This window comes from Alosa alosa, chromosome 12 (genome assembly GCF_017589495.1).
Source record: "Alosa alosa isolate M-15738 ecotype Scorff River chromosome 12, AALO_Geno_1.1, whole genome shotgun sequence".
NCBI lineage: Eukaryota > Metazoa > Chordata > Actinopteri > Clupeiformes > Clupeidae > Alosa > Alosa alosa.
In genome coordinates this window covers 2852843-2874071 of record NC_063200.1, presented here as the reverse complement: position 1 = coordinate 2874071, position 21229 = coordinate 2852843, and the positions used below count along the sequence as shown (strand labels likewise).

The following is a 21229-nucleotide window of genomic DNA, read 5'->3' as shown; positions in this document are numbered from 1 at the left end:
GGTGAGTCGGACACAGTGGGGGGTGAGTGGGGCATATTGGGGCATAGTGGGGTGAGTCGGACACAGTGGGGGTGAGTGGGGGTGCAGGAGCACTAAGTTAACATGTCTATGGAAGGCATTCTCTAAGGAGAAAGGCAATCACACAAGTCAGAGTACTTGAAGTAGCTCTAAACCAGCCGGGCAGCTGGAACAGAAGCACAGTTACAGTAGGAGTATGGTGTGTGTGTGAGTAGGAGTGTGTGTGTGAGTGTGTGTGTGTGTCTGTCATCAGAGCAGAGGTGTAGAAATACTGAGTAGCAATTAGTAAGTCACGAAAAGCACACACAGGACAGACTGACACACACACACACACAGTCACACCGTGAGGGGAACCCTGCTGTGAAGCAAGACCACGGCTGGTCTGTGACAACTTAGCTTATATTGAATCCTGGAAAGGCTTTGTGGATCGGGCCATAAGACTTCAAGACTCACTGGAAACAAAAAACGTTTTATTTAATTTTATTGAGCCTTCTGTCCTTTCCTCAAGTGCAGCAGACACAAACTGGAACTAGTCACATTTCAGTAAGCTTCTTTCATATTTCAATGTTCATTAAAAATGTGCTCCATGAGAGAGAGGAGGAGGGAGGAGGGAGAGGGCGTGGGAGGAGCCTTTGAAGATAGACTTTTGGGTGCTGGTTTTTACTATGTTTTGTCAGCCATTGCTTTTGTCAAACAAACAAACAATGGGCTGCAGATTTGAGGAAAATACTGTTCTATACTATATTATACAGTAATATACTATAAACTACTGTACTATACTATACTATAATATACTATAAAATACTGTATCTACGGTAGTTGCGATTTGGGGAAAATACTGTATCTACGGTAATTGTGATTTTTAAATCAGAATGTCCGTGCCCCTCATTCACTATGCACACTGACCAATCAGAATGTCCGTGGCCCTCATGCACTATGCACACTGACCAACCAGAGGGGCCACAGTCAAGGAGGATGACATGAACATAAAAGTCATAAATGTGACAAAATTAAACTGTGCACGATTATTTGTAGCTTTTGCAGTTAGGTAATTACGTCGTTCATATTGTGTTCACGATAATTGTGCAGCCCTAGCATACATAACGAGTGTGAATGCTTGTGTGATGTGAATGTGTTGTGTCTCAATGTGTGTGTGTGTGAATGTGTGTGTGTATGAGTGTGTGTATGAGTGTGTGTGTGTGTGAATGTGTGTGTGTGCGCGTGTCATCTCTCGGTCACCTGCTTGGTTGGGCTGGCCAAACCCTGGCCCGCCGGTGGTAGCTCCGAAGGGGTTCTTGTTGGCGGCGTCTTCACTGGGTTTGCCCCCCAGGCCGCTGAAGAAGCCAGAGGGGGGCGGTGCAGAGGCCGCTGATCCAGCGCCAAACAGACTTCCGCTGGATGGAGCCTGACACACACACACAAACAACAAGACACACACACACACAACAACAAGGATGAGAGATAATTTCATAGTGAAAAAACAAAACAAACCAAAACACAGCAGACAGCAGCATGCATTCACATGTGTACACACACACACACCGCACATACACACTTGCTTGTCAATATCGACTACTCATAACTATACTATAACTAACTATACTATAACTATGCTACTATTACTATTACACTCTACCATATTATTCATATTCATATTATTACTCTGAAGCTGTTAAGTTAAGGTAAATTAAGTTAAGGTAAATTAAAAAGGCATAGTTCCCCTTTAACAATGCCGTGGTATACCGTGAAACCGTCAAAATCTTAAAAAATACTGTGATACTCATTTTTAGTCATACCACCCAGCCCTAGTACACACACACACACACACACACACACAGGTGGGGAAAGGGGGAGAGTGAAAAAAACACACACAGCACAAGGAGGAAGAAGAAAGTCTTGAGGGAGGAGAGAGAGAGAGAGAGAGAGCAAAGAGAGAGAGAGAGGAAAGAGCCAGCTGGCAGGCGGCTGAAGACCTGCTGGCAGACGGCTGGACCTGAAGGCCGGGGTCAGTGAAGTGGAAGTTCTGAGGGCTTACGTAACCCCTAATGGTCCGACATGGAGCTAAACCTCCACATTGCTTAGAGGCAAGATCCTTCTCCAAAATCATCTCTCTCTCTCTCTGTCTCAGACAAAGGAGATTCTCTGATTTCAGAAAAGCAAAGCGACAGAAGTGTTTAAGAAGCATTTCAGAAAAGCAAAGCGACAGAAGTGTTTAAGAAGCATTTCCAAACACTGGGCTCGTAAGGTGGGCAACAGAGGAAAAAGAAACGGGTCAGAGAATGTGAGATCAGTCATCTGAAACCTGAGAATGTGAGATCAGTCAGCTGAAAACAGAGAATGTAAGATCAGTCAGCTGAAAACAGAGAGTGAGAAAGAAAAAAGAACAAGTGAGAGAGAGAGCGAGAGAGATAGAGAGAGAGATAGAGAGAGAGAGAGAGAGAGAGAGAGAGGTAGAGAGAGAGAAAGAGAGAGAGATAGAGAGCGACAGCTAGCTGGGACGTGGGAGCCTACAGGTTGTGTCGTCTCTTCAGACTCAGGGGCCGTCTACACGAAACCGCCGGGTGAATTTTCTCTGACCGCTTTCACACCTTTAACGACCACCGGTAAAGACAAAACTCGATGCACACAGAGGTGTCACCGCTAAATGTGCTGCAGTGCATATGCCAGACCAGTCGATGAGCTGTGCAGCAGAAGCTTCAAGAGGTTCTCTTTGGTTATTGACTCTTTGTTTACCTAGCCATGTCCAATTCAAGAGTATGCCTCAAAGGGGTTCTTTGGGAGTTATGCGTTGTGTTCTAGGCTACTGGTAGAGTGTTTGGGAGTTATGCGTTGTGTTCTAGGCTACTGGTAGAGTGTTTGGGAGTTATGCGTTGTGTTCTAGGCTACTGGTAGTGTTTTTGGGAGTTATGCGTTGTGTTCTAGGCTACTGGTAGTGTGTTTGGGAGTTATGCGTTGTGTTCTAGGCTACTGGTAGTGTTTTTGGGAGTTATGCGTTGTGTTCTAGGCTACTGGTAGTGTTTTTGGGAGTTATGCGTTGTGTTCTAGGCTACTGGTAGTGTTTTTGGGAGTTATGCGTTGTGTTCTAGGCTACTGGTAGAGTGTTTGGGAGTTATGCGTTGTGTTCTAGGCTACGGGCTACTGGTAGAGTGTTTGGGAGTTATGCGTTGTGTTCTAGGCTACTGGGCTACTGGTAGAGTGTTTGGGAGTTATGCGTTGTGTTCTAGGCTACTGGGCTACTGGTAGAGTGTTTGGGAGTTATGCGTTGTGTTCTAGGCTACTGGGCTACTGGTAGTGTTTGGGAGTTATGCGTTGTGCCTAGTAGGGGTGGGCGATATAGACAAAAAAATAATATCTCGATATTTTTTGTGATTTTGACGATAACGATAATTAGTCGATATCCTTTAAAATTGTTAAAGTCTGAGTTACTTTATAGCTCATCATTTATGAATAGCATCATTACAATAATAACCAATAACCTAACCTGTGACTTTTTAACCAAATCAACCAATGCATTGTCACTCTATGACACATTTCCTATTCTGCCACTTGTGTGTGTGGCAATGACATGGTCAAGCCAGCTACATTAGAGATGAATAGGCAGTTTCCCCAAGAGAAAGTCTGAAGCTGAAGTTCCTTTCAAACCTTTACATAGGATTCACTGTAAAACTAAGCAGACCAACAGAGTACATCTCAGTTATTTCCTTCAATGTTTTGTTTAAGAGCAATCATGTAGGCTCGCATTCCAAGTTACAAAATAGAAACGAATGCGTTAGCTTATGGCTAATGTATATGAGAAATCCCATAGAGATGCTAACGGTTAGCATAATCAGTAAACGTAGATATTTAGAGCGAACTTCAGTCCATTTACAAAAGAGTTACATGAGAATAGTTCTTTGTTTACAACTGATTATTAAAATACTCAAAGGCTAATGTTTTTCTCCATATAATACTGTGTAGGAAAGCGTGACTTTCAATGCTACTTGAACAGAAGTAGCGCGCCAGGCTACTCGCTGCACAAAATAAACATTAGGCGTCGTGTGACAACGTTGTGACCCACTAGTGATCACGTGACACTTGCTCTGCTGCAGCCAGGGGCTTCTCCCGCATACACTTCCTGGGAATGTACGAGTCTTCAATGCGTGATTGAGTGTTTTTTTCCCCATAAGTAATGTCAATTTGCACATCGTTAAAACAACAATCACGATATTATCGCAGAAGATATATATCGCCCACCCCTAGTGCCTAGGCTGAAGTGCCAATAGATAGGCCTACAAAAGAACAATACTTGCTAGTCAGAAACATTTCATTCCAATCTTTGAGGGACTGGTTCCTCCTCAGTATTTGACCCCTTCTCCAACTCTGGCTCAATCGCGCACAACACCATGTGCATTGCCATTGGCCAATTGCTAGTAGGCTAAAATAGCTTTGGAGCATAACGTAAACAGATCTTGAAATGAGTAGTCACTGGCTGCAAGGTAATTGATTATTCACGTGGAAGTCAAGAAAACCATGAGGGGGGGCTAAAACTGACCGTTTTATTCTCCAGCCTAATTAAAGGGGTTGTAACTGGGCTTGTGAAATGACATCTGAGCATTTCTTGGACTGACCTAAGCTGCATACCTCCTGTGTTAACATCACAGAACAAGGTACAATGCCCTGTTCATCCATTCTATACCCCCTTTAATGGCAGAAAAGTCCATGAGGGCATTTATTGCATCATAGTGTGGAAACTAGTTGGCAAATGTTCTAATCACATATTTGTGATCACACTCCCAGGGGCCAACTGTGACTGATCACATATTTGTCACCGTACTCATCAAGTTAAGGATTTCTGTTCATGTGTAACTCTAGAACCTGCTCCAAAGGTTCTCTGTGTCATTCTAGAATGTTAAGGCTTTGAGGTTGTGTCCATGTCTTGTTCTAGAATCTTCCTGTCTCTCCCTCTGCACTGCGATCAGGTGTGCTCTCCCGTCCACTGTGAGCTGGTGTGAGGGCGCAGAGCCTCTTGATAGTTTAGCTTTATCTGGCCGTCTACCTGGACACAGACACCCTCCAGCTGCTCCTGTCACTCGTCTCTGGAAGCTCGACCCCTCATCAGCCCGGCCTTCAGCTGAAACACTGATGGGTCCACACATCTGACATTTTCATCTCTCTCTCTCTCTCACACACACACACACACACACTTCAGAGATGACAAAGCACAATCACAGGGCTGTCATCCCTGTTTGTGAGAGTTTGACTTCAGCTGCCTGGACTAGGAATGAGAGACAAACAGACGTGCTCTTCTCCTGTGTCATGGAGTCTTTGCATTCATATCTTGGCTTTTTCCCCTTTTGCCCTGTTCATTCGCTCGGTCCAGCGGTCACCTTACCTGTCCGAATATGCCTCCACTGCTGGGCTGCTGTCCAAAGACTGAGGAGGTGGGGGTGCTCCCGAAGCCTGCAGGAGATGAGCAGAGAGAAGAAATAACATAAGTGCTCAGGACACCAAGGACACACACGGAATGGAGTCGGAGTTACGCTGCGACTCCAGTCAACATCAAGAGCATCTCCACACACGTTAGGCACGGCAAGTCAACAGTATCTCCACACACGTTAGGCACGGCAAGTCAACAGTATCTCCACACAACGTTAGGCACGGCAAGTCAACAGTATCTCCACACACGTTAGGCACGGCAAGTCAACAGTATCTCCACACACGTTAGGCACGGCAAGTCAACAGTATCTCCACACACGTTAGGCACGGCAAGTCAACAGTATCTCCACACACGTTAGAGACGGCAAGTCAAGTCATACACCGAGGCAATTCAAAGTTCTTTACATTAATAAAAAGCAAAACGAACAGTTAGGACAAAGGTTCGTGGGAGGGATGGCTACAGAAATGCTCTGACTAATTTGAAGCCACCAGACACCTTCTCCAGTGCTGAGCTGTAATTTAATTTATATAATCTATAGTGTTTATTTCATAATAGGGATCGACCGATATGTTTTTTCAGGGCCGATACCGATATCAATTATTACCAAAACAGGAGGCCGATAACCGATATGTAAAACCGATATGTCAGTTGTCAAAAGGGGGTAGATAGTAAAGGCTATATGCTGCAAAATTTAATTAAAAATCATTTAATTATGCAAACTTTTCTTTCTTCTTTCTGCCAGAAATGCCCTGACTAATTTAGCCACCAGACACCTTCTCCAGTGCTGAGCTGTAATTTAATTTATATAATCGTTATAGCAAGTTTATCTCCATACCGTTGGTCGATATGGTTTCTCCACACCGTTAGCAATTATTTTCATAGACTAGGCAAAAAGGGGGTAGGACAATGGGCAATTAAAAAGTCATTTAATTATGCTTTAATAAAGGGAAAGCGAAATTAGGACAAACTTTGCAAGGATGGGAGTCATGCTAATCCAAGAGCTCTGACTAATTTGAAGCCATAGACTAGACCTTCTATGGTGCTTGTTAATTTAAGTGTTACGGTTGAGGTGTTTATTTCAAAACAGGTTTAAAAATAGTTTTTCAGGGCTAGAGGGATATCAAGAGGTATCATGTGATAGGCTATAAGCTGCAAAAATTTAATTAAAACCATTTAATGTCAGTTTCATGACGCGATTTTAGTAAAGGCTATAGTCTATCAATTTGTATCCAAATCATTTAATTAAGCAAACTTTTGTTTCTTAAAAATCCAAGAGCCAACTTGATATGCTTTGCGAATTAAATCCTGTGTATCATGTTAATCAGAGCTGAGTATTAGCAATTATTTTCATAGACTAGGCCGCTAGGCACGGCAAGTCAACAGTATCTCCACACACGTTAGGCACGGCAAGTCAACAGTATCTCCACACACGCTAGGCACGGCAAGTCAACAGTATTCCACACACGTTAGGCACGGCAAGTCAACAGTATCTCCACACACGTTAGGCACGGCAAGTCAACAGTATTCCACCGCGTTAGAGCGCGGCAAGTCAACAGTATCTCCACACCGCGTTAGGCTGCGGCAAGTCAACAGTATCTCCACACAGCGTTAGGCGCGGCAAGTCCAGCAGTATCTCCGCACGTTAGTTAGGCGCGGCAAGTCAACAGTATCTCCACACACGTTAGGCCGCGGCTTAAGTCAACAGCATCTCCACACACGCTAGATTAGGCGGCAAGTCAACAGTATCTCCACACACGTTAGTAACGGCAAGTCAACAGTCCACACAACGTTAGGCAATTCAACAGTATCTTTAGGCAACGGGGTATCTCCACACACGGGCAAGTAAACAGTAAACGTTAGGCAAAGTCAACAGTATCTCCACACACGCTAGAGACGGCAAGTCAAGTCATCCAATCGAGGCACCAAAGACATTAATAAAAGCAAAACTTAACAGTTAGGACAAAGGTTCGTGGGAGGGATGGCTACAGAAATGCTCTGACTAATTTGAAGCCACCAGACACCTTCTCCAGTGCTGAGCTGTAATTTAATTTATATAATCTATAGTGTTTATTTCATAATAGGGATCGAACCGATATGTTTTTTCAGGGCGAGCACCGATATCAATTATTACAAAACAGGAGGCCGATAACCATATGTAAAACCGGACATGTCAGTTGTCAAAGGGGGTAGATAGTAAAGGCTATATGCTGCAAAATTAATTAAAAATCATTTAATTATGCAAACTTTTCTTTCTTCTTTTTGATACACAATTGTCTATCAACTTGCATCACTTTGAAAGTGTAAATCCTGTGTATCATGTTAATCCAAGAGCTGAGTGATAGCAATTATTTTCATAGACTAGGCCTACACAATGGGCTGTATTAGCTTGTTAAGGGACCTGTCACAAAGAGGATGCTTTGCCATCGTGTGTGTGGAGTGCACAAAGAGAGGGAGAGGGAGAGGAAGAGGCTATAACGGTTGAATAGTTTACAAAACAGTTTTAAAAAATAGTTTTAGGCTATTTAAGCAATTTGTATCCATGTGTAGGCTATAAAACTTTTTGAGAGCCTAAAAGGCATCGTTAATAGCCAGCTCATGACGCGATTTTGTTCAGGTCGGATTAAATTATGGTTGGCCCTGGGTGCATGTAGTCTTTTCTGACAGTCCGTTTCAAAAAGGCGCAATTAGACTTTTTGACGTTCGCTATCGCATAATTTAGGACTTGTCTGTACTATGTCCACCGAGGTGTCCCGTTATTCACAATTAACGAACGAGGCGGAGGCAGTGAACTCCCGACGCGCAGCACCCGAGTTTGTGGGCTAACTAGTAAACAGCATCAGTAACGTGCATCAATCGGGAATTCGCTAAATGAAGGAAGTGGGTGCTTTACTTATTGATCCGGATCAAAGAGACAATAGCTTACAAAGTGGTGTTTTTGTAACTTCATGATTCATAGATGAATCATAGATGTTTGTGATTCACTGCAACTTCAGCATTGTAGGCTACCTTCGAAAAATAGCTCCGTAGGCTACAGCTGAAGCCCAGTCTGCCACAGTGAGAATCCTAAACTTTGTCTGTGTTCAGTCTTCGATCCTGATTGGCTGCATTCGTGCTAACTAACTAACAAATCAGACGGTGTAGTGGGCGGGACAATGCTCTTGACCACAGAGTAGCAAATGCAGGGAGTGAGAGACGCTTTACAGACAAAATAAGCTGGCGTTTTCATTTTCGTTTCATTTTTTATCCATTTCAATATCGGCTTATCGGTGGAAAAAATGACCGATACCAATTATTATAAAAATGCTAAATATCGGCCCTAATAATCGGCCAGGCCGATAATTGGTCGACCCCTATTTCATAATGTAATCTAATTTGTGGGTTGAGTTACACAGAGTCTGCCGTTATTTTGCTGTCCTAGATGAAACTAAACTTTCAGAGGCTAATAGCGCTGTCCTCTGTGAAACTTTTCTGAAATGCAGAAGAATTCTTCTGAAATCACAGTCATGGAGAAAATGAAGAACCAAGCACTAAACAACATTAGACTGAGATGGGATGGGAGGCATCACATTCGCAGCAAGAGACAAGACACCAGAGAAAAGCAAGGAGACTGTGTGTGTGTGTTTACATTCATAGAGTGTGCGAAAATAAAGTGGTGTAATTATTTTGTGGACGAGCTGCTCTCGGGCTGCTGAAGACTGAGCCAGTGCTTTTGGGGCTTTGACTTACTGATGAACACACACACACACACACACACACACACACACACACAAATCTCATCTGCACTAGGGCTGTCACTTTTGTGAAAAAATCCTGTTTGATTCTTGAGACATAATTGTTCATTGAATCGATTTTTCATGTCTAAAGACGTTTCAATTTTTAACGCCAAATATAGGCCAATCCACGAACAACTAACAGGAATTAGGACAAACGTAAAGGGGCGCTTGAAGACGCACAATGGCTTGAAGTTTCGTGCACAATGACAAACAAGAGTGCAACATTCTCAGCAGAGTGGACTGCCATAACATCGGTGAAAAACATTACTGCAGGCTTTAACGTGGCTGCGTTTACAATTAGAAATGTCAAACAAATGTCGCCTACGTAGAACTCACGACTGCACAGTTTGCATACCGCTTTGTCCTTCTCCACAGTTTGCATACCGCTTTGTTCTCCAAACCCCGAAGTGCTTCCATATCGAACTCCTCAAGTTATTAGGGCCCATCACTCGTATCTCTCATGTCGCACAGGTTGATCGCGATCGTTCTCAATTTTTTGGCAAAACACCAGCAGCACAGCAGCCGATTGAAACAGCTGTTTCCGGTGCGTGAAATTGGTGGGAATTTTATTTTTAGCTTTCGCAATGATTACTGCACTTCGGAATTCTTTGTTATTTTTCTGCTTGTTTGTGAGTTTTGTTACATCTATCTTTTTCATTAGTTTAATTCGTTTAAAATTAATAGTGTACATATTTGGTTAAAATCGATTCCCTATTTTAGTTTTCGAAACTTGTGTTGGTTGGTCCAATTGATTTTCGAACGTAAAGTGACAGCCCTAATCTGCACTGCTGAGAAGCACACACACACACACACGCACTGCTGAGGCCATGACACGTCTCCACACTGTTTGCACTAAAGGCTCATGGGGGCACTGATAAACCAGTCACATCTTTCTGTCTGCTCCGCAAACAGTGTCTGGAGAGAAGGCTCGCTCACACACACACACACACACACACGCACGCGCGCACGTACACACACGTACACACACACACACACACATTCCTGAGCTCCCTCATCTGATTTTTTTCCCTGCATGATGTGCGTGAGCTGGCTGACTGAATCGATCCTCCCTCCTAAAACAAGCGCTCACACTCCCTGGCAGCTGCAGTAGCATTACACAGCCAGTGTGCGTGAGCGACACACACACACGTATACACAAATGTACACACACACAGCTTTTCACACTCCCTGGCAGCTCCAGTGGCATTACAGAGCCAGCATACGTGAGCGACACACACACATATAGGTTTTCACACTCCCTGTCAGCTCCAGTAGCATTACAGGGCCAGTGAGTGTATGCAGGAGCATGAATCAATACTGGCGCATGATTACGAGGAGCAGTAAAAGGCCAGTGCAGAAGATGCAGCAGACAATAGATCCAGAAATAGCAGGTGGGGACGTGCAGAGACGCAGCACCTGTTGCTGTGATGACCCTGATGTTCTTACAATAGCCTTTCAGCCTTAAACACACACACACACAGATGGCCATTCATCTCATTATGACTGACACCTACAGATCAGGAAAGGATGTTTGAGCGTCTGTGTGAGAACGCACACCTGTGTTTGGGGGGGTTGTGTGGCAGTCAAGCATGTGAGAGAGAGAGAGAGAGAGAGAGAGAGAGAGAGAGAGAGAGAGAGAGAGAGAGAGAGAGAGAGAGAGAGAGAGAGAGAGAGAGAGAGAGAGAGAGAGAGAGAGAGCGCAAGAAGGTACTAACAGCAACACTGCACAACCCAATTTCCTTAGTTCAGGTAACTTACTTCCACTGATCTAAACTTTCTGAAGTGAAAAGTGAGGTGGGATGTGATGAGTGAATAGCCGGCTGTTTGTGAGCAGCTTTAGAGATGTGTTCACGTAAAGGACAGATGCACATGTGAGCTGTTGAGGGTACTGTGGTGCACCTGGCACCAGTGTTCATACTGCCTCTGCTCTACCCACCCCATCTCTCTCTCCTACACACACACACCTGATCCCACCCCATCTCACACACGTACGCAAACACACGCCTGATCCCACCCCATCTCACACACACGCCTGATCCCACCCCATCTCACACACACGCCTGATCCCACCCCAATTAGCGCGCACGATAATTATTCTAACACTTCTTCTATTACTTTTTTACTACTTTTGCCTTTGTTTTTGCTTATTAATTATTCTTTATTTTTAAATGATTTTACCTTGTGTTTTATGTTTTCTTTTTATTATGATCTTTACCTTTTAACTATTCTTTGACTATATTGCCCTTCTATGCTTTTATTTGTTATTATTGTTTGGTTTTGTTTATGTAAAGCACATTGAATGACTTCTGTGTATGAAATGCGCTATATAAATAAACTTGACATGACTTGACTCCTGTAGTGATTGTGGTTCATGGTTCCATTTAGAGTGTTGTAAGGGTTCTGGAAGCCTGTATAGAGTTCCAGCTGGAGTGAGTAAGTACAGTGGACGTCCAGCTACCGTGATCTGAATTGTTCATGGCTGCTGTTGGCTGACCCCTGCTAACAGTAAGGTGATGGTGGCTCATTCCTCTTTAAAGTACAGCACTGACCATGACAGATTCTTGCCTACAGTACTGTGTTGTTGATGGATGGTACAGTACTGTAGTGTTGATGGATGGTGGATGTCAGTTAAGAGTGATGGATCTCGTTCTTTTTCCCTCTAGAATAAAAGTGATGCTTGATCGATTGATGCCCGCCCGGGCTTGGCAATAACAGGTGATGCCTGTGAAGAGCGATGGCATTAGCTGAGCGCTTCTGGGTAATGCCTGTTTAGAGTGATGGCATTAGCCAGGTGCTAACAGCTAATGCCTTTTTAGAGAGATGGCATTAGCCAGGTGCTAACAGTGATGGCTAGGTGCTAGCGCGCAATGCCTGCTTAGAGTGTTGGCATTAGCCAGGTGCTAACAGTGATGGCTAGGTGCTAGCGCACAATGCCTGTTCAACAATGGTGCTGGCTGAGTTCTAGTGGCCGATGCCTGTGTGAAGTGATTGCACTAGCTGGGTGCTAATGGCTGATGTCCGTTTGGACTGTGGTGGCAGGGCAGCGGTAAGTGATAACAGCAGGGCTTTAGAGGGGAGCGCTGGCCGTGCCTCGGAGTGCTGGATGGCTGCCCTGCCCACTGCTGTCACAACAGGTCTATCAGGGTGACGGCCTGGACATGAACGACATGTCTGGAGAGGAGGCCTGTGTTCTATTCTTGGACACGGCGGCACATCTTTTGAAATAAGCACCACACAGGGCACACAGTGGCAGGCGAGAGGGAACAAAGCAGAGCTCCAGCCCTTCACACACACACACACACACAGGTGGGAGCAAAGCAGAGCTCCAGCCCTTCACACACACACAGGCGAGAGGGAGCAAAGCAGAGCTCCAGCCCTTCACACACACACACACACACACAGGTGAGAGGGAACAAAGCAGAGCTCCAGCCCTTCACACACACACACACACACACACACACACACACACACACACACACACACACACACACACGCGAGAGGGAGCAAAGCAGAGCTCCAGCCCTTCACACACACACACGAGAGGGAGCAAAGCAGAGCTCCAGCCCTTCACACACACAGGCGAGAGGGAGCAAAGCAGAGCTCCAGCCCTTCACACACACACACACACACACACACACACACACACACACACACACAGGCGAGAGGGAGCAAAGCAGAGCTCCAGCCCTTCAAAGTCAAACACCACAAGACTGGGGTCATCCCAGTCACTTCTAACCTCATCTTCTACTCAAACACACACTCACACGTGAAAACAAGACAGTAAGTGTGTGATCTGATCAGCGCTTGATAGGATGGAGTGTTTGGTAATGAGCTTTGATGGCGTCCTTTAATCAATCACAGTGTGTGTTGTTCTCTACAATCTACAATCCTCCTTCACCTCATTCTCTGCACCCGCTCTCGTCAATCCTCTCCCCCTCTCCTCTCCTCCTCTCTTCTCTCCCCTCTCCTCTCCTCCTCTCTACTCCTCTCTTCTCTCCCCCTCTCCTCCTCTCCTTTATTATTCTAGCTCACTGAATTTATGTCTCTTGCAAAATCCATAGCCAGCACAGCACAGCTCAGCACAATATAGTGAGCCGTTATTTTAACAGGAAAATAACCTTGAGCAAAACCCTGCTGATCGACCAGGGCGGGGCCTGTCTGCACTAGATCAGTTAGGGGGAAAAAACAAACAGTAGAGGGGGGCAGGTCAGGAAGAAAACAGACATGCACAGAGAGGGTTAGTGACAGTGTGTTAGGAAATAGAGGGTTAGTGTGTGTGTGTGTGTGTGTGTGTTGTGTGTGTTTGTGTGTAAAGAAAGGTTAGTGTGTGTGTGTGTGTGTGTTTGTGTGGCTGCTTTCAGACCCAGGTGTGTGTGTGTATGTGTATGTGTGTGAGGGTGTATGTGGGTGTGTGGAGAGAGGGTTAGTGTGTGTGTGTGTGTGTGTGTGTGTGTTGTGTGAGGGTGTGTGTGGAGAGAGGGTTAGTGTGTGTGTGTGTGTGTGTGTGTGTGTGTGTGTGTGTGTGTGTGTGTGTGAGGGTGTGTGTGGGTGTGTGGAGAGAGGGTTAGTGTGTGTGTGTGTGTGTGTGTGTATTGTGTGAGGGTGTGTGTGGAGAGAGGGTTAGTGTGTGTGTGTGTGTGTGTGTTAGGAGAGAGGCATTCAAGAGGATAGAACCAAAAGACAACATGCACAGAGAAGATAGAGAGAACAGAGAGGAGAGCACTGGAGGATAGACCTCTGTGTGTGTGTGTGTGCTCTGTGTGTGTGTGTGTGTGTGTGTGTGCGCATGTGCTCCTGTGTGCATGCATGTGTGTGTGCATGTGTGTGTGTGTGTGTGTGTGTGCGCCTGTGTGTGTCCAGCCTGCCCCAGTGCTGAGGCATTAAAGGGCACTGGAGCATATCAGCCCTAAATGAGGGCGGTAATGCAGCTGTGATCACACACACACACGACGCAGGAAGGTGATGTCACACACACACACACACACTGCTGGAGATGTCTTATGTAAGCACAGAGAATGGAGAGAAGAGGGAAAAATTTAATGAGAGAGAAAGAGAGGGAGAAAAAAAGGAAGTGAAAGAGTGAAAGAGAGAAGAGAAGAGAGAAAAGAGGTGAAAGGTGAGAAGTGAAATGGGTTGCAATAGGGGTAGCCAGGTGGGAGTGGAAAGAGGACAAAGAGAGAGACAGCCAGACAGATGGACAAACATGGATGAGAGGGCAATAACAGGAATAGGGATGGGTGAGAGAGAAAGAATTGAGTTGGAGAGGGACGGGTGTGGAAAGGCAGTCCCTGCTCATTAGGACCCTGTCCATTTCCCTAAAGTCAGAGTCCTAATGCAGGAATTGCGCCAGGTGGCAGACCAGGGGTCTGGTTAACGGTGTGGACCCAAACACCAACACCAACCCAACGCTCATCAGGACCCTGTCCATTTCCTTTAATTAGTCAAAGCAACAAATGGCCCCTAATGCAGTAATGGCCGCCAGTGGCAGACCAGGGCTAATGTGGTTAACCCCCCTGTGCACAACAACAACAACAACAACAACAACAACAACAACAACAACTTTGCAAGGCCATTTATAATGAATGCATCAGCATAAGACAAAGGACTACTGCAACAGCATGTCCCCAGTGGGACGAATGGCCAGTCAGTCAGACATAAAGCACTATGAGCTGATGAGCTTGATTTGGCCTGATCAGACCTTCACTGGGCCCGGATCTGACCTTGAAGTGGCCTGGATCTGACCTTGAAGTGGCCTGCATGAGGCCCATAGACCAGCATTGGTGAGAGTCTGGGACACGGAGTGAGAGAGGTGGTAAGGAGCTGTGTGTGTGTGTGTGTGTGTGTGTGTGTGTGTGTGTGTGTGTGTGTGTGTGTGGGGGACACGGAGTGAGAGAGGTGGTAAGGAGCTGTGTGTGTGTGTGTGTGTGTGTGTGTGTGTGTGTGTACAGTGTGAACGGGAAAACTGATCAGCTGTCCTCCTCACTGCAGCCCACCCATGGCAGCCGTGTGGAATTCTGGGAATCTCTGGGAAAGTCGGATGAGGGAGGTCCCCAGCCTACGCCCAGGGCCCAACCCTTCAGCTGGGCGATCCCTGCGGCCTGAGGCAGTCTCAGGGAAAGACCCCCCATCTGTTGGTCTGGGGTCACATAGCACTACTCCCTCAAGGCCAACTGAATCAGTCAATGCGGATCAATGACTGGCTGGCAAAATACATGCACATACCACCATACAGAGGCCCAGTGTAGTGACCAAAGGACCATATATGGTCACTTCCTAAAGGCGTCTAGGGTCAGTACATGATTATCTATAACACACACACACACACCATACATTATCTGAAACATGATTATCAATAACCGACATGCTAACGAAGTAGCGAACAACAGCAGTGACTCTCAAACTAGTAACCAGTGAGTAACATGTCACACACACACACACACACATCATAGATCAGTGTTTCCCATACATTGACTTATTTGTGGCGGCCCACCACAATATCAACATTGACCACCACACAGTGATTTTCCAGGTTGTACTACATTGTGCTTAAATCTGGTTAGCATCATAACCACGCTGCGCTATTTTGTTAAAAACTGTTGCATTCAAGTTAATTCTGCAAACCTACCACCACAAATAGAATACAATTTGTGGGAAACACTGTAGATTATCTGAAAGCTCTGTGGTCCGTGAGTAATGGAACATGGGACTACATCCCTAAAGGCTCCAGTCTTTACTCCACCATGGCTAAACTACACAACTACACCTACACACACACACACACACACACACACACACACACACACACACACACACAGTACATTATCTGAAAGCTCCGTGGTCAGTAAGCAGTGGAACTACCTTCCCAAAAGCTCCAGTCTACTCCACCATGGCTAAACTGCAGCAGCTCAAGACATGTGCACATAAACTACATACACAACATACGCACATAAACTACATACAACATAAACTACATGCACATAAACTACATACACAACATACGCACATAAACTACATAATCACATAAACTACATACACAACATATGCACATTCCACAACTCCACCAGCGACACCCACACTCTTGATCAGAGTCTGATATGGGCCAAGAAGGAGCAAAGGCATACCAGACTGCTACTGATCAATGTCTGACATCTGAGAAATGTGCACAGCACACCAGCCTCTCTCTCCACACCAGCCTCTCTGATGACTTGTGACCAGCGGCATGTCAGGTGGGTTGATCTACATACCACAGCATCACCAGACGCAGAGAAATGTGGCTGATCGGTGACTGACACATAATGAGCATGTGCATATCACACACCACACCCTCCTCAGGGTCACCCAACACCCCAACCCAGCTGACCACGCCCACCTGCCGGATGGCCACTGCAAGGATGGCTGGCATGCCTGACATACCAGGGCGTCTGACAGCCATATTCAGCAGATATTACGCATTCGCCATGACATCACAGGATTCTCAAAGAGTGTGGACTAAAGGGAGATGGTGAGATTGAGCTTCCGCAGCAGTGGTCAGGGTTCCGCAGTGGTCAGGGTTCCGCAGTGGTCAGGGTTCTCGCACCTTCCTTAAGCAGCAGTGGTCAGGGTTCTCACACCTTCCTTAAGCAGCAGTGGTCAGGGTTCTCACACCTTCCTTAAGCAGCAGTGGTCAGGGTTCCGCAGTGGTCAGGGTTCTCACACCTTCTAAAGCCTCAAACTGAAGAACTTTTCAAGGACGCTTCTGGGCCACTTCACTTGAATAGTGTTTTTGTTTGTGTGTGTGTGTGTGTGTGTGTGTGTGTATATATAAACACAAACATACATTCAAACACTTTCAAAGGCCCATGTCTTTTTTTCAAAAATCTTTCAAAGGCTTCCAAGAATTTCAAGGACCTGTGCGAACCATGGGTGGAGCTACACCAGGGTCCCAGCAGCACTTTGCAGTCAAGGCGGCCGCCTTGGCAAAACAAGCCTGCCGCCTTTAACTTCGTTGTCAAAAAAAAAAAAAAGGTGTTACTTTGTCCTGTTTTCTCCCTTTCATTCCAAACCGTGACCAACGCCAATCTCCCTTCTCCGAGTATGCAATAAAAAATAAGAAGAAACGTGTCATGAATCGAAAAATAATCGATTTTATAATCTTTACATATGTGATATGCCTCGAATCGAGGTAGTGAGCGGAGCTGAGCAAATATCAAATATCCTCGTTCTCAAGAATCAGTCAAATCGCGAACAGCCACAGCTCCGTTTAATTGTCAGGTGTGATGAAATGCGTTCATATTCCACTTTTATGTCATAAGCGTTGCAGGCCTATGGAAAGGTTTAGTGGTAGGGTTGTCCAATGATCAAGTTGTTGCTTCAATTTGTGTTTTAATTTATGTGACGCACCGATGCTGGCTTCATCCGTTTGGCGCAAGTTTAAAATATTTAGCCGACTGCGTTATTTGTCATTTTCGTTCTTTTGGCAATTAATCCCGACTGATCCCTTTAGTTAACGTTGCCAAGCTTGTTTGTTTGTTGTTGCAGTCTTTTAAAATAAATGTTCGGAGTGAAATATATTGCCGTTGCTCTTAGTTCTTTGGGACCAGAGAAGCGGCCGAGTAAACAGCCACCTGCTCTCAGCAGTGTTGACTTGCGCGTCTAATCGGACGCGCACGACTGACAATAGACGGGCCTAGGCCCATCCAGGCCCATCCATGCCTACGCCACCTTTCTAAATTATTTAGCTAACTCCATCCCCATCAACGAACTTAGGCTATATGGCCAATATCTTTGAAATTTAACGGTCTTGGTTTTATTAGTGGGCATGCCTCAGACTTCGTGGTGTGAGCGTATGGGGGCGGAACAGAGCGGCCCTCCGGCCTCTAAATTAAAAGCTCGGCGCTCAAATTCCATTCATATTACACAAAACTATAAAATGGTCTAAACTTCATTCACTCTCGGTGTATAGATCAGGACAGACTTGCGGAACAGGCTGCAGGTCAACAGTCTGCATGAAGATAAGCATTAATGGTCCAATAGTAAAACAGTGCAATTACCAAAGGGCCCTTGAAATGATCTTTTTAAAGCCAAGGAGGATGGCTTGTAACGATGCTAGTTGTCAGCTCTGCCATAAGTAGTGACTGATCACATTTGCACATTTTGTTGTTTTGCACTTTCTTTTGCACTTGTTCTATAGTTTGTAATAGTCTTTGTTAAAATTGCACAAATATTTTTGAAATATTTGTATACTGTTGTATAGTTTGTTTGGTGTTGTTACTTTGTTCTTTGTTAACTGTTATTTTGAGAAGCTAGTTATTTATTTATAATGTAGTGTTTAATAAATAATTGTTAAATATACAGAGTCTGTAGTGTATCGCACAAACAAGACGCCAACACCCACCACCCACACCCCCCCACCGACGGCAACCGATACCAGACCCCCCCACCCGGGACCTACGACCTACCACCTTGCACTGCATGAAAAGTGTGATTTTGTGTCACTATGCGGCACTGTAGATTGTCCTTGCTTGGCAGTCGTCCCCCCATGACCCCCCTCCTCCTAATTCTAGGGGAGGAGCTTTAACATGTAAATGAAAATGCTGTGAGCTATACAAATGCAAATCAGGGTTGCAGGGGGAGTTTTACGCCAGGTGACATTTTTCTAAAAGGTAAGAAAATCTCTGGTACAAATAGATCAGGCTCAGTATAGCCTAATTATAGAATCTTACATTTTAGCTTGAATTGATTTATTTAATTAAAAGTGTGCTAGATTACTGTGTATGCCATTAGCAATGGCAAATGTTATGTAAAAAAGATACACAAAATAATTTATTTCAAAAATTAGTTTTAATCAGAATCAGCTGGTAAAATGTGCATTCCATGCAAACAACATTAGAATCAGAATGAGGGGTCTGCAGAGATCACAGTCTCCTAGAGCTCAACTACTGTGCATAGTGGCATGACTACAGTGACCTTTTCTTTGGTCTTACTTAAATGCACAGAGGATACTAACCACACATCTCCCAGCAATGTGCTCAACTGGCAGAAATGATGCTGGGTATGACGTGTCTGTTCCCTGCAAGCCCCAAACTTCTATTGGCTTTCCATAAAAATGTCTGTCCGGATGGGGATGAATCCAGGAAACTTGTGCAATAACATGTTTAAATGCAGTACATAGGATAACATGAATATACAGCATAATATGAATGAATGAATGAATGAATGAATGAATGAATCAATCAAATCAATCAATCAAAACCACACCTGGCCAGGCCAGGCTTGAATTTCCTTACTCGGTATTGGAGGAAACCACAACTTTCAAACAAGTAAAATCACTCGTGATTGTTTGGCAGATCCCCAATAATATATATATATATATATATATATATATATATATATATATATATATATATATAAAAATTTTTTTAAATTATTATTATTGGGGATATATCATATATCATCAATACTGAGTGCACGGATATTCAAGCCAGGCCTGGCTAGCTATTCGCTGCATTCATATGCTAATTAGGGCCATTAGCACTCTGAAAGCTCTCCACATACGTCATTGTCGGTTCCGACAATTTGTGGCAAAGACAAACGGCAACAAGCGCGGGTTGCAAATTGTCGTCAACTACCGAAAATGAGTGAGATCTCCGGTCGTTTACGGGGACGAAAATCACACTTTTCATGCAGTGTTGACTAACACATTTCCTGCGGGAAACCCTGTACACCAAAGAGAACGATCTCAACAGAGCCCATGGGAGCACACAGTCCACACATTGGACACACTCCAACGCACAAACTTCATCCATTTCAAAAAGAAAAGAAAACTTTCTGATAAAATGAGAGTGCTGTCTTGTGTTCAATGGAGAATGTTGATTCACATGACGTTTTATTGTCAATTACAAATTTCTGACTCCATAGATTGAATTAGCGTTAGTGACATTCCATCTGTTTGTTCTGGAACTTTCTGCTGATCATGTGGTTCTGCTTGACCTTTTGCAACTTCTCGTCTGGACACGCTACAGACGGCCAGCCATGAGACTCAAAGCCAACGTGTCCTCTGCCGAACGGCCTGGGCTGCGTCCAAAGCCTCTCCCCTGCTCAATTACCCCCTCAGCACTGATGGATGGCCATCCGAACAACGTCCTTCAGCTGCAGCTGATGCGAACACCCACGTCTGGGCAGTGTGTGTGTGCGTGTGTGTGTGTGTGGGTGGATGTTGAAGCGTATTCGTCTGCGCCGATGGAGCGTGAGAGTCCATGTCTGAGTGTACATGTGTGAGTGTGTCCGTGTTGGAGTGTGCGAGTACTCCAGCTGGACGGCCTCTGCCCTAGTTGAGTGTGTGTGTGTGTGTGTGTGTGTGTGTGTGTGTGTGTGTGTGTGTGAGAGAGGGTGTGTGTGTGTGTGTGTGAGAGAGAGTGTGAGTGTGTGTCTTAAGTGTATGTAGTCTTAAAGAGACCTCTCTTGTGGGTGGCCACCACTTGTCATACCCATCCTTAGTGCTGCTGCTGTCTCTGACTGACTCACTTGACCGTTGACCTGACAAAAACCTGTAACCTACGTAGGCGGACCTCGGCTACCTATGCACCAATGAGAGATTCACAGAGCTAAAGCCGGACTACAGATTAGGTGTCCCTAATGAACTCGCGTATCCAACAGTAGTTCTGCATTGCATTAATTAATTCGTGCGCAAGTTTTATTTATTTTCATACCGTGTATTCTCCGTGTAAATTCATGCGCCAAACCGTGACGCCCGCACCGTTCCGGTTCAATACGAATACATGAACCGTTACACCCCTAGTAGGTACAGAGTAGATGCAATGTGGACAAACTCAATCGCCTTTGGTTGTCCAGGGGAGAATAAAGATGCATTTCGGAGGGTGACAGAAAAGACTACTGAATTTTAGCTAAGAAGACATTGTCGCTGCTTTCTTACTTTCTTAATGATTAATGGACACTCTGTACAATTTCTTTATTATTGATGTACTTATGTGGTGCTAATGTACAAACTAAACATACAAGTGATAGTGAAACTACTAATGATGAG

At 45.0% G+C, this 21229-nt stretch overlaps 1 protein-coding gene across 1 annotated transcript in view; it reads right to left on the bottom strand.

Moving 5' to 3' along the window:
- Positions 1 to 21229, bottom strand: part of nup214 (nucleoporin 214) — a 113244-nt gene that overhangs the window by 35393 nt on the left and 56622 nt on the right. Inside the window, 2 exon segments of the mRNA XM_048259276.1 lie at positions 1258 to 1423; positions 5390 to 5457. Coding sequence (XP_048115233.1) covers positions 1258 to 1423; positions 5390 to 5457 — 234 coding nt within the window.